Here is a 14,943-nt window from a genome sequence, read left to right on the forward strand (position 1 = left end):
TTGGTAAGCAACCAGGTGTGACAGGCTAGTTAGCACACATGTTTGACATGCTAGTAAGCACACAGGCTAGTTAGCACATTGGTATGACAGGTTAGTTAGCACTCAGGTATGACAGGTTAGTTAGCTCTCAGGTATGACAGTCAAGTAAGCACATAGGTATGACAAACTAGTTAACACACATGTATGACAGGCTAGTTAGCACACTTGTACACAGGTGTGGCAGGTTGGGTAGCTCACAGGTGTGGCAGGTTGGGTAGCACACAGGTGTGGCAGGTTGGTTAGCTCACAGGTGTGGCAGGGTGGTTACACACAGGTGCGACAGGCTTGTTAGCACAAAGGTATGACAGACTAGTGAACACACATGTATGACAGGTTGGGTAGCACACATGTCAGGCAGGTTGGTTAGCACACAGGTATGGCAGGTTGGTTACACACAGGTGTGGCAGGTTGGCTAGCACACAGGTGTGGCAGGTTGGCTAGCTCACAGGTGTGGCAGATTGGGTAGCACACAGGTGTGGCAGGTTGGGTAGCACACATGTGTGGCAGGTTGGTTAAACACAGGTGTGGCAGGTTGGCTAGAACACAGGTGTGGCAGGTTGTCTAGCACACAGGTGTGGCAGGTTGGTTAGCACACAGGTGTGGCAGGTTGGTTAGCACACAGATGTGACAGGCTATTTAGAAAAAAGTATAACAGGCTAGTTAACACACATGTGTGATAAGTTGGTAAGCACACATGTGTGACAGGTTTATTAGCACACTGGTATGGCAGGCGAGTTAACGCACCTGTATGACAGGTTGGTTAGCACACATGTGTGACAGGTTGGTAAGCAACCAGGTGTGACAGGCTAGTTAGCACACATGTTTGACATGCTAGTAAGCACACAGGCTAGTTAGCACATTGGTATGACAGGTTAGTTAGCACTCAGGTATGACAGGTTAGTTAGCACTCAGGTATGACAGTCAAGTAAGCACATAGGTATGACAAACTAGTTAACACACATGTATGACAGGCTAGTTAGCACACTTGTATGACAAGCTAATTAACACATGGGTATGACAGGCTATTTAGCACTCAAGTGTTACAGGCTTGTTATCATACATTTGTGACAGGCTAGTAAGCTCACATGTATGACAGGCTATTTAGCACATAGGTATGACAGGCTTGTTAGCCTATAGGTATGACAGGCTAGTTAGCTTATAGGAATGACAGGCTAGTTAGCACTAAGCTATGACAGTCTAGTTAGAACACATTGTAGCTGTGTTGATGTCACTTTGAACAATCATAATTCTTACCAACTTGAGAAATGAATAAGGTTTAATGTGTTTCAACATATTAATTCACACATGTTCATTGTTTTGATTTCAGTTAGTTAAGTCAATAGCCATGACTTTCGTTGGAACAAATGTCTACATGTCAGTGAGTACAAGTTGAATCATGTCAAATGAATAATAATAAATGATAAAACATATGTCATTGAATGTTTTAAACCTTAATGTAATAGGAAGGTTAAACACATTGGATTTATTCCTTGAAATATTTAAATAAGTTAATAATAATAATTACTCCTTTTAAAACTGATGTTTTGTGTGTGGCTTATATGTTTTGCTTTTATGTTGTTAATGAAACATGGCATTCCTCTTTATATAGCCTGAGAGAATCAAAGCTGAAAACTATGGGGCCCCATCTGAAATTTGGAGTCTTGGAGTGACACTGTTTGAGGTAATCTGAAATAAGAGCTAACACTGCCATGAATCAAATGAGCCCCGTTGTGGAAAAACTGGGTCTCGTGCAAGTGTGTAATGTGTCGTGCGTTATGTGTGGTCCCTAATAAGGCTATGCAGACTGCTGAAGCCAAGTTTCCAAAGTTAGGCTCAAATGATATTATTCTTCAAATGAGTTGTGTTCTGAGAAAACTGGGTATAATGCATCTGCGTAAAGTCTCGTCCCAGATTAGCCTGTGCAGTCCGCACAGGCTAATCAGGACGACACTTTCCGCCTAAATTGGATTTTTGCTAAGAAGAGACTTCATTTAAAGGAAAAATGTCATAAAAGCAGAAAATGTCAGCCCTGATTAGCCTGTGCGGACTGCACAGGCTAATCTGAAACGACACTTTCCGCACATGCATTAAGCCCAGTTTTTCTCAGAACATCACTCATATTGGCAAAATATTATAAAGAACATTTGTACATATTTTATCTCTTCTAATTTCAAAACTGGGGTATTTGTTCCAATGATATCTAGGTCAAATGCTTAACTTACTGCACGGTTTACGAACTGCCGATTCAATAATATTTGAAATTCATATAATCGTGTGAAAAGTTTACGGTCCATGCCGTCTATTCAGTTATGGGTGTTTATTTTGTGTTCGGGAAATACTTTTGAAGTATATTTTGAGAACGTTTTGTTTCTTTGTATGTTTTAATTTCAATGTACATATTTTTTCCTTTCAGTTAGCTACTGGAAAGTTTCCATTCAAAGAGGTATGACCTCTAGTAAAATTTAGTTAACCCATTTATGCCTAGCATCTAGAATAAAGGCCTTAGCAAACAGCGTAAACCCAGATGAGATGCCTGCATATTGCGGTGTCTCATCTGGGTCTGCGCTGTTTGTTTAAAGGAATTTCTGTCAGAAATATTCTAAATATACAAATAAATATACTAGACACCCCAACTTTTGAAATAATTGATCCAATTTAGAAGGATGGGAGAGTCCACTAGGCATAAATGGGGTATATAACCGTATAACATTTGATATAACAAGTATGGTTGTTTTTCTTAATCTAATATATTATTGCATTTTATTGGTGAATTTTTGTGTCTGTCCTTATTGTTATGTTTCTGTCTGTGTTAAAATATGTGCTTTTACTTCTGTTGTCATGTTAGAAAGAAATCTTTTGTTCTTTCAGATTTTAATGGCAGAAAATGTGAGTATTAAAATATTTTCTGGGAAGGTACATAGAAATACACATGAATCATGAAAATAAATTGTTTTAATAAAAGCTGAATTTTTTGTTTGAATCAAATACTTTTATATGATAAAGGGTTAAATAATGATTGTGTGAAATACTTTTATTTGATATTTTGTGTAAAATACAGTAAAACAAATATTATTTGCCTAACACTTATTTGTGTGCATGTTCGTTGATCCGCTCAACCACTATGTTCAATGAATGTTACTTACAAAGTTTTAAAATAAGCATTATAAGAAAATCCACAAGTTAAAATTCCCATGAATATGCCCAAGGTTATAAATCCACAATATTGCATGTCAAAATTAAATAAATTTCAAGTGCTTTTATTTGATAAAAGCTTTAATTATGTTTGTCGGATGACAATTTCTTGTTTGATTACAAGACATGATGATCAAATTTTAAGTGTTAATATCTCTACTATTGCTTGAACAGTAGTCTTGAATGTTTTATTGATCTCCGTGCTTGGTTAAAAATAATGTGTGTTCAACTTCAATTCTCTTTCAGCCTGGCACTGTGATGAATGTTATCATAGAAGGGGTAAGATTACAAATATCTGTGTTTGTTCATTTAAAGATTTGCCATTGCAACAGCATTTCAGTCATATCTCAGTGGTCTGTTAACATTCTAACACTTTTCCTTGTGACTGACAGCTGCCCTCCTTGAAATAGAGGTGGGGTTTAGGGGGAATCGTCTTAGAAATAATTTCATTAACAATCCCCCAAACATGTTATGGGGCCAAACCAGGAATCTTTCATATGACTAAATGTCAATCATGTAAACATTTCATAGAAGTATTATTTGTTGTAGTCTAGCCGGTGTAATTTATACAACTCAAGGCGTATGTGGCTACATGTTTATTCAGTAATGTCTAAGCTGCAAGTGTTTAACAAACTGTATAGCATATTCATATATAAAAACACCTCTTACGGATATAGATAAGTAAAATACAGTGATGTCCCTTTAACTATTCATTAAATTATGAAACATTATTTGTCAAGTATTTTGACAATGTTATATTTCATTCGTTGAGTCTTTTTGGGAGCTTCGATTTGGCAGCTTGGATTAATTTGTTTAAATGCTTGTTATAGGTACTGATTGCATTTAATTTTCAGGTTAATTTTAAATTGTTTACACCATGGTTAATTGATTCGTATGTATTTTTTTTCATGTAAATTATTTTTAAAGTTACATTTTCTTGTTTTATATTCTATTACAACGTACCTGTATATCTTCCCCAGAACACACCAGTCTTACCACAAGATGTCTTCTCTCCGGAGCTCAGTGACTTTGTTGCTAGATGGTAAGTACAGCGGGCCTGTGCACAAAACAATTGAGCCATGTTCTTTTTTAAAAGTCCACACAAGCTAATCAGGGATGACACTTTCTGCTTTAACTGGAAATTCGCTAAATAGAGACTTTCTTGAAACAAAAAATACCCTCAAAGCAGAAAGTGTCATCCCTGATTAGCCTGTGAAGACTGCACTGGCTAATCTGGTACGACACTTTATGCACATGCATTAACCCAGATTTCCCAGAACAAGGCCCAATTTGTTAAACTTAAACCTTTTCCTTGTATCTGTTTACACTGTCTTGTTTTCCATGGATATATTTAACAGTTAAATGTTTGAAAGGTTTACACAATAAACGCTTTTTATTTTCAGCTGATTAGTTCAACAAAACACTTTTAAAATTGAGCTGTACCATGGGAAAATGGGGCTAAATGAGTCGTGTTCTGAGAAAACTGGGCATTATGCATGTGTGTAGTGTCGTCCCAGATTAGCCTGTGCAATCGGCACAGGCTAATCCGGAACGACACTTTCCGCTTTTCTGACATTTTTTGTTTAAATAAAGTCTTGTCTTAGCAAAAATCCAATTTAGGCGGAAAGTGTCGTCCCTGATTAGCCTGTGCAGACTGCACAGGCTAATCTGGGACGACACTTGACACACATGCAACGATGCCCAGTTTTCTCAGAACGCGACTCAAATGCCTGTACATGAAGTGTTGTCCTAGATTAGCCGCAGGGACAAAGCTTTTTGCATTTATGTTTTTTTTGTTTAAAGGAAATTTTTTTCCTTAACCAGAATCCAGTCTAGACAGAAAGTTTTGACAACACTTTACACACATGCATCAAGCCCCTTGTTTTTAATATATTTTAAGATCGCTTTGTATACATTTGAAAATAAGTAATGCCTGTTCAATGTTTGATATATTTCTTTGAAACAGTTCATGTCTTTTGTCTTTACGATATCATGTGTTGTTCCATGTTTCAGTATGCAAAAAGATGCAATCAGACGCATAACACATCAGGATGTGCTGGTATGAAATTGAATAAACATTTTACATTTGTAAATTTACCAGCAGTCATCATATTGCACATTTTTGCAAACCTCACTCAATATTGGAAAAAATTGCTTGGTTGCTGAATGAGTGAATTGACATTTTACTTTGTGGCTGTCTGTTTCTTTACCCAAATTGACAAATGGGTATCTTGACAACCAAGTTTTGAAGCGAGTTGAATATCATGGTTATTAGAATGAGGCTTGGAAGGCTACATGTATTAGAGTCAATAGTGTGATTTTCTGGTCAATAAAGTTAGTCAGAACTGTCTGAAATTGTTAAGATGAAACTTTGATTATAGCAAGCTTGCATGGAGACTTAAAAGAGCAAAACGTTTTCCACTTGATAACTGTGTTTGGATGGAGGTTTTAATGTCATAAATACTGACCTGTTATCGTATGCTTATACTTTCCAAGGGGAAATAACTCATCCGGAATTTTAACTGGGAATCCGCCACCTCAATACCGTAATACAGGCCAGGTTAAACATAGTGCAATGCAACCTAGCCAAAAATCGGTAACCAACCCTCAATATTCTTTCCGGATCAACCAGGTGTATACGTGTCTTTTACGGCTCTGAATTAAAATATTGTTTTTCACTTGGTTGATTGGGGTTTTGAATAGATAAATTGTGTTATTTATCTTTTTATTTCTCATTCGGATTAATTTGTGTGGATTTAATGGATTTTGTTTCATTTGTAAAAGGTAAGCCATGCTTGTTTTTATCGAACAATGGTTTATTTCTACCATGCTGGGTGTTTTCAGGCGCGAACGACCACGTGCAAAACGTGCTCTTCTAATACATTGCTAGAACGTGCAAAGCATGTTCTTCTAATGTGTTACGAGATCGTGCAAAGCGTGTTCTTCTATTGACAGATTGTTTATCATTTGCCATTGTGTGCAATAATGATTTTAACGTTCCGTATGACAATCTAATTGATCGTCATTTTATTTTTCATCTGTTTTGAATTAAACTTTTGTTTAATTTATGATCTACGGCAGTATTATTATAATTTTAATTATGGTCAAATAATGATTTTATGTGCCGTATGATAATCTGGTCTGTGACCAGTTTATGGTTGAATATGCTTTGCTCTTGTTTTTCATATATTCGACTACATGATGGTCGCAGAAAGAAGAGTGGATAAATACCCGGTGACTTCGCAGATCATGGATGATAGTTGCAGTATCAGTCACCGGGTATCGGGCACGATCGCGACCGTACTATGCTAAGTCTCTTAGACAGTCGGTCAACATCAGACCATATGGCGACACCCGTCAGCCGGTCTTTGCCCGATGGCATTGGTCAAGGACATCGACCAATGCCGGACCATTTGGCATCCGCCATACGGTCATTATCCGGTGACAACACTGGTCATGATATGACCGGTACGTCACCGGGGACGTTGATCACGGACCATTGATCGACGTCTGACCGGCCGGTCCGGTCACCGGTCATGTCACCGGTCCGGTCCGGTCATTGATCACCGGTCCGGTCACCGGTCATGTCACCGGTCCGGTCCGGTCACCGGTCATGTCACCGGTCCGGTCCGGTCACCGGTCATGTCACCGGTCCGGTCACCGGTCCGGTCCGGTCACCGGTCATGTCACCGGTCACCGGTCCGGTCACCGGTCCGGTCATTGATCACCGGTCCGGTCATGTCACCGGTCCGGTCACCGGTCATATCACCGGTCCGGTCACCGGTCCGGTCCGGTCACCGGTCCGGTCATTGATCACCGGTCCGGTCACCGGTCATGTCACCGGTCCGGTCACCGGTCATGTCACCGGTCCGGTCCGGTCACCGGTCATGTCACCGGTCCGGTCATGTCACCGGTCCGGTCATGTCAACGGTCCGGTCCGGTCACCGGTCCGGTCATTGATCACCGCTCCGGTCACCGGTCAACAGTCATCAGTTAGGCCTGCCACCGATAACACCAGTCACCGGTCAAGAAGAAGAACTCGGTCTTCTTCATTGAATTATTCTCCTATTCTTCGTTGAATACATCGTCTTCATCAAGGATTAGACATCGGACACGCTCTTCTTCGTCGAGCAGTTCTCATCGTCGCGGCTCTCGTAAGCGATCACGTCGTCACTCACGGAGACGTTATTCTAGAAGATCTCGGTCTCATCGCAGCCGATCCACATCTCGGCCTATCCAGATCTCGACGTCGCAGGAAACGAGGACGTCGTCAACCTTCACGTAGACATCAGCGGACTGCATTGAGCACCACTGGATATTTATCGAACATACCTCTCCTTCATTGAGCAGTTCTCGGCGTTGATACGCTCGTAAGCGATCATGTCAATGCTCACGGAGACAATATTGTAGAAGACAATATTTCCAGCGTAGCCGAACAATATTTCGGCATCGAAGTTATATGGATGTCGCCACTTCTCACGTAGGCGTTAATGAACCTACTGGTCATATAGACGTTCTCCATTTTATTCCTTAAGGAATATCATGTCTCCATTCCACGTGTGATGGTTCTTCTTATGGCATCCACACATGTTGCAGTCACCGAGCCGTAGTTGTATACGAACACTAGTTCGTTTAACATTCAGGCTTCGGGATAAGCTGTTCTTTTCTCCACTACGACTACAAGGACACTTATGCCTATTAATACTGATAATCTACCGTTGTTTTCCGGTAAACATTATCAGATGACTTCGTGGATGGTCATTCTTCTGCACCAGATATTTCCATTCTGACGCAGTTATATTATACCGGTCCCGATCACCGGACATCGGTCACCATTCATCGGTCATATCACCGATCACTGATCACCGGTCAGAATAAGTGATGTCTCATCGCCATCGGATTGGATTTTTTTTGCATGATCTTCTTTTCCGAGCAGTGCTTGACATTGATAACAGACCATATGGATTCCACCATTTTTCGGTCTTTAACTGGTAACGTCACCGGTCATATTATGACTGGTCCGTTCACCGGGCTACAGTTACCGGTCATTGACCGGTCCGGTTCGGTCACCACTTACCAATTACCGGTATTCCACTGTGTTTTCATCGGTCAATTTTTAGTATCACGGGTATCGTCTACATTACATAGTTGTATACCCCTGGCTATGATTGTATTGAATACTATATTTTATGGATTCAACAATCTACATGACTTTTTGTGTTTTTCAATACTGATGTTCTACTGGCGACGGTTACCAAATCATGCTATATCTGTTATTTGTACTTCTATCTCAACCGGCTACATGCAGACTACTGGTCTTGCAGATAGATCAGCTGAAGTGGGCTCGGAGACTAGCATTGAGGTCGAACATTACTATTTGACCTCTATTAATTTATGTTCGAGACCCGAAGGATGAATTGTTTTAACCGCCTTTACCTGTCGGCTACAGACTTTGCAGTCAGTGTCACGGAACAGTTGGGACACATTAATGACGCTAGCAGGATTAGCAAGACGACATTTGTATCGACTTCTGCTTTTCTATTGCTCCTACGGCAGTGCATATTTTCAAGCTACTGGAATCAACAAGAGTTCTGATACATAGGATTGCCTATCAGATTGACGGCTACAGTCTTGTAGATGGCTTAGGACCTATTGAACTCAGATCTTAGATCCTAGGATCTGGAGGGACCTCATCTTAAAGTTATTCTTCTATTACACTTCTGGCCATAACAGGCCGTCTTCCTATAACTGGTCGTATTCCTTTCGGAATTCGTCCAGGTTAGAAGTCTTGAAGTAAATGGATTAATCAAGTCAGAATTTAAGACTTCCATGCATTCTACCGGCAAGCGTGGACCCGCTTAAGGTTACCCCTAGGGTTTTCACCTTTTTCTGCCATCACACCTCCGATTCCGGAGGTACCACTATCAATCATATTTCCGTACTTCGCAAATCGATGACTTCGCGACCTGTATTATCCAGGATTTTAAAGGCGCCTGTTATTGGTTCAAGAAGAGGCTATATTCTGTAGATAGGTCATAAACTTATAAGTGTTAAACACTGTCCTATTCTACCAATTTTCAAGTGTGTTTGGAGTGGGAAAGTTCGGCTTGCCGTGGTTTCTTTGCCCACCCATCCTTGACAAATGGTTCCGGTCACCGGTCGGTATTTACCGGTCCGGTCACCGGTCCTTCTGCTGAGACGTCTTTTCTTACGTCCGCTTCAGCTTTATTTTTAAGATAATTGTATTAATCTCGGGATTATTTAATGACACAGATTTCCATCTTTTTGTCATTATTTACCACTATTCAGTGGTGTCTAGACTAGAAGATTATCTTGGCAAGAATATAGTTTATTCTACCACAACCTTCCTTACATCTTATACAGATGTGAGCAGATAAGGTTATGGACGATCACATAGAACAACGTATCTTGATTTTCTCAATTATGTGGTATCCTAACGAATATCACCTGCACATCTACATCTTGAAAAGCGAAAATTCTTTTTAGCTGTTTTTCATTTACAACACATTTTCACGATTCCTTTGTGATGGTTTCAACTATCACACATCGGTCGTGGTTTACTTACAGACACGGAGGTGATCATATTATCACTCCTTGTAACTGGAAATCAGGAACTTATTCGTTCTTTGCAAGAACAACAAATTTTCTCTATCGTCTTTCTCATACCAGTTCGTCTCAACGCCCTTTTGGACCTTTTGTCCTGCAGTTCTTTCTTTCGAATTATTTTTCCGTTGGGTTCAATAATGTAATTGCGCATGCGCGGCAGTGAAGTTGCAGACGAGTTGCATGGTGTACATAGTATATCAAAGAATGTTGTTTATCATCAAACGCTAGTTATTAGCGTTATGCGATCGTATATCGCAGTGTATACCGGTATGCTGAACAACGTCAACAATGCAGTTCACAGAAATCGATCCAGCAGGGTGTGCGATTGTTATACATTCGTCCATTGACATAAACTGGAATATCTTGCCTTCTTGGTGAGTTTTTGCAATAACTGAGTTTTTGCCATAATTTCATGAAATATACTTAATGAACCATGAGATTATGGTTCTACGACCTTTTAAGTCTCCTGTACAATTATTTTCAGGAAACTTCTTCACAGGTCAAATATCATATCTCACTGAGACATATTTTTACTGATCCAAACATGTGCCACTTCATGTCTGGCCATTAATAACTTTTAGTTATCTCTACAGAAGAACGTTTTTCTGTTAGAGTTTCAATCCTTGTTACTTGTGCAAGGATAATTCCATCAGAACTGTATAAAGGTTCTATGGAAATTCATTTTTTTACTGGGTAATTGAGAGCATAGTTATTACCTTAATCACTCTGCTAGATACATAGAGGTTTTTCTCATCTTTTTCTTGATGATAAGAAATTTGTTCTTTTCTTCATCAAAGGATAGAGATTATGCTTTCGTATACCTTGTTTTGTGTAAGTCATCCAAACTATGGAACGTCAACACTATGTTTTTCGTTCCTTTACCTTCTTAAGCGGTTTTGACTTGTGTAACATGTTGGGATGCTTAATGAGCTCCCTATGAACCTTTTTCATCAGGCTTATTAACAGTTCCAATATAATTTTAAGACGGTTTTCCTTCTTATTATGGCTTTTACGATACGGAGAAGTGAAATTCATGCTTTTTCTGTTGAATACGACCAATTCCAGTTGGATCTATTGTCGTTTTCACTTTGTTGTGTCAGCCAGGATTCCTTGCTTAATATCAAGTCCTCTATATGGCTTCTACCTTCAAGTTTCCAAGTTTTCTTAAACTGGTAGTCATGAAGATGAGGATAAACTTCTTTGGGCAATCAGGGCTTTGAAGTTCTATCTCAGCAGTGTTAGTCAGAAGTCCATTCGAGGTTCTCAAAGACACTCTTCATTTCCCAAAAAAAGGGGGGGGGGAGATGTGTCTGCGGCTTCTATTTCTCGGGGTTAGACCTCGACTAAGGAAAGTTAATCTTATCCTATCTAAGGATTCATTCCTTTTTAGGATCTGACCGCATGAATTAAGAGCTCTGTCTGTTTTGTGGGCATATATTAATCACACCCCACTTTTTGACGTGCTCTAAGCTGTTTACTGGAGGAATCCGACCACCTTGTCATCTTTTTATCTTCGTTTTATGAAGTGCCAACAATACAATTTGTATACGTTTGGGCTTGTTGTGGTTTCACTAACGGTAGTGTCTTCTTTACGACATAGACATATTACTCTGTCCGAGAAGTCATAATTAATACCGTTTTAACGAAGATTACTTGATATAATTAGCTGATAACCCTGTTTATGGGTTCTACCGTGTTGGGAAAATATATACGAACCTTCCCACCGCAGCTGCAAAATCAGCATACGATAACAGGTCAGTATTTATGACATTAAAACAAATTTTTTAAATAAAATTCATTTTAATTATTAAATACTTACCTGTTATCGGTAAGTCCCACCTCCCACCCCGCTATTCGATTAATATTTTTGTATATATATTGAAAGAATATTGAGGGTTGGTTACCGATTTTTGGCTAGGTTGCATTGCACTATGTTTAACCTGGCCTGTATTACGGTATTAAGGTGGCGGATTCCCAGTTAAAATTCCGGATGAGTTATTTCCCCTTGGAAAGTATAAGCATACGATAACAGGTAAGTATTTAATAATTAAAATGAATTTTATTTAAAAAATTTGTATTACACTGCTATTTAGTGCATCGTACCTTACATATAGACATTTGGATTGCATTTGGGGTCAGTCAGTTGAAGGTCCAGGTCACTGTTTATACGCATAAATTAAACAATTTCCACACAATAACATTTTGTTTAGATAATTTTGATGTGGGTTCTGAATTAAAATGTCTTGTAGCTTTCATGCAGTTCCAGTTTAGCCTTAGGATTGCGTTTGGGTTTTGTGGGGTCAAGGTCAGAGTTTATAAAATTCAAAAACAGATCCTGATGAATAACTTTAGTTTGGATGAGAATGTTAAGCTGAAATTGTGTGTGAAGGTAACTTACATGCAGACTTATCTTAGGATTGCATTTGGGGCCAGATGATTTTACATCAATTATATTATAACAAAAACTAGAAAGTGTTCTGCTATAACTTGAGTAAAGATGGGGATATTGTGCAGACATTTGTGTATGTAGGTAGCATGTGCATACTTATCTTGGGATTGCCCAATTAAAAGGATAATGAAAACAATGCAGTATTGCCATATTTGTTGATTTCATTATTACCGGTACATCTCATTTATAGAATCAAAGTCTCTAACCAGAGTCCCAATGAGCACATTTTAAAATTTAATGTATTTTTTCCATACAGTAGAAATGTCTTGATTAAGTATTTTATACAGTAATTAACAACACAGTTTTTAGACACATTTTTTTACGCCTTTTGGTGACACATCTAAAAAGAGATAGCTCATATAACCAGAGATTCTAAAGATCTCTTATCAAGTTCAGCCTGTCCATTAGTAAAAGAAAATTATATACAGGCTTTTAAAACTTAACAATGTTGAAGCTGCTTTTGTCACCACTGTGTTAAAGTTATTCCTCTTTTTCAAATGAGAAGTTCTATATCGTGCTTTTAACAACTTAACAATATTAGCATCAGGGAGGAGACGGGGAGAATTTGTCACGACTAAGATAAAAAGGTCTAGTTTTGTCTCTATACACAGAGGTCAAGTTTTGTTTCTATACACAAAGGTCTAGTTTTGTTTCTATACACTATGATCACTCTGTTTTCAGTCCCACCCACTGATCAAGAAGTATGGCTGCGATGCCAATATATGCAAGGTCCTGTCAGCCTGGATCACCAGTCAACTGCAGCTTAGAAAGTCTCGTGCCAAGGACGTGTCCTAATGTGGACAGACCAAAGGAAGTGCAGCTTAGAAAGTCTCGTGCCAAGGATGTGTCCTAATGTGGACAGACCATAGGAAGGAGCCCTGCTCTGGGAAAACGGGACTTAACCCTTTGCATGCTGGGAAATTTGTCGTCTGCTAAAATGTCGTCTGCTGAATTTCTAAAATTAGCATTTTCTTCGATTTTTTTCAAAGAATATTATCAGAATAGCAAACAGTTTGGATCCTGATGAGAGGCCACGTTCTGTGGCATCTCATCTGGATCCAAACTGTTTGCAAAGGCCTTCAAAATTCGGTTCCTGCACTGAAAGGGTTAATGCATGTGCATAAGTGTCCACAAAGGCTTATCAGGGGCAACTCTTCGGCTAAACTGTATTTTTTCTAAGGAGGGACTTCCTTTGAATAAAAAATATAATAACGCAGAAAGTGTCGTCCCTGATAAGCCTGTGTGGACTGCGCTTGCTAATCTGTGACGACACTTTAAGCCACATTTTCCTAGAGCTTAGCTCAAACGTTTGTTACCGTCTGACAAAATTCTGCTTTATTGTATGAACTCACGATATGAAGACTTTCGAATCTTGTTCAAAAACAAATGTTTAATGTGTTTACTGTGTGAACAAATGAAAGAAAGCCAGTGAGATATTGTTTGAAATAAATTATGGGTGTAGGAACGGATTGTATTAAACCTGTCATTTATTTTATGACCAAGAAGATGGTGAGATTATAACCTATTTGACACAAAATACAATTCCTGTCCATTTTCCAATAAATTACGTTTATATCATTGTTGTTCCACTTAAACAGCCTTCCCAAGTCAAAACAGTTGTATTCATTTTTGAAATGTATTAGAAGATATGTAGTATAAATAATTTAATAAAATACAAAATCATTTCAGACAATTTCTTTAGTTTGGCAGTGGCTGCAGCTAAGCACTTCTTTTAAGACACGCAGGCTATAATGCTAGTATGGCATTTTATGAACATCGGATGCGTTGATGTGCTGTAGTGCACGCATATTTTGACTTTGAGCTAGGAACACTGGTCTTAACAGTACACACAACATTGTTGTCTCATAACGGAACAGTCTTGATCACATAGTTACCCTTCACCACTTATATACGTATTTTTACGCATGTGCAATCCCTAAAAAAGTTAAATTTAATTAAAACCTTTTTACTAGATTCAAGTTTTCAAGGCTTCTTTTCCAACCATTAGATACTGATTAGCAGCAAACAGCATAAAACCTGAACAGACTGCGAGTAACTTGCAGGCTGTTCTGGTTTTATGCTGTTTGCACCTAGCCATTTTCACTTTGCTTCTCAAAGGGGCATTGTTAAATGATGTCATAAAAGTGATATTGAATTGTTGGCCGTTATTATCAAGGTGTAAAAACAGTTACCATTTGGTGTTCATTAGACTATTAATAGGTGAAATAAAATGCTGCTTATTTATTCATTATTTTTATAATCTCTTCAAGTTTCTTTTTTTTACTGTGTATTTGATCATTATGATTATGCTAACCTTCATACTAGTTTTTATTCTAATGCATGATTCTAATACCTGTGATTTCGCTTTGTTGGACTTGAACAAATAATGCTTCGACTGTTTGTGGATATTTTGAATATGTTACTTATATATAATTTGTTTCAAATGCATGATATAATAATAAATTGAAAACAACAACATGTTTTGCTTTCAGACCATGCACCTTAAGGTATCAAACCATCTGCAACTCATTAATGACATAGAGGGGGTATACTAGATTCACCATGGACATCTGTTAGTCCGTATAACACATCATGTGCGTTAAGTGCCATCTCAGATTAGCCTGTGCAGTTGGCTA

At 38.7% G+C, this 14,943-nt stretch overlaps 1 protein-coding gene across 7 annotated transcripts in view; it reads left to right on the forward strand.

Moving 5' to 3' along the window:
* Positions 1–14,783, forward strand: part of LOC127875966 (dual specificity mitogen-activated protein kinase kinase 5-like) — a 49,215-nt gene extending 34,432 nt beyond the window's left edge. For 6 of the 7 annotated variants that reach the window (XM_052420747.1, XM_052420750.1, XM_052420746.1 and 3 more), the window contains 8 exons: positions 1,367–1,417; positions 1,649–1,720; positions 2,453–2,482; positions 2,908–2,925; positions 3,478–3,510; positions 4,212–4,273; positions 5,245–5,290; positions 12,989–14,783. In XM_052420747.1, coding sequence (XP_052276707.1) covers positions 1,367–1,417; positions 1,649–1,720; positions 2,453–2,482; positions 2,908–2,925; positions 3,478–3,510; positions 4,212–4,273; positions 5,245–5,290; positions 12,989–13,102 — 426 coding nt within the window. In that variant the 3' untranslated portion in view covers positions 13,103–14,783. The remainder of the gene's footprint in view (positions 1–1,366; positions 1,418–1,648; positions 1,721–2,452; positions 2,483–2,907; positions 2,926–3,477; positions 3,511–4,211; positions 4,274–5,244; positions 5,291–12,988) is intronic. The other variant, XM_052420748.1, reaches the window with a different exon arrangement.
* Positions 14,784–14,943: the final 160 nt, after the last annotated feature.

The sequence above is a fragment of the Dreissena polymorpha genome, chromosome 4 (assembly GCF_020536995.1).
Source record: "Dreissena polymorpha isolate Duluth1 chromosome 4, UMN_Dpol_1.0, whole genome shotgun sequence".
Classification (NCBI taxonomy): Eukaryota; Metazoa; Mollusca; class Bivalvia; order Myida; family Dreissenidae; genus Dreissena; species Dreissena polymorpha.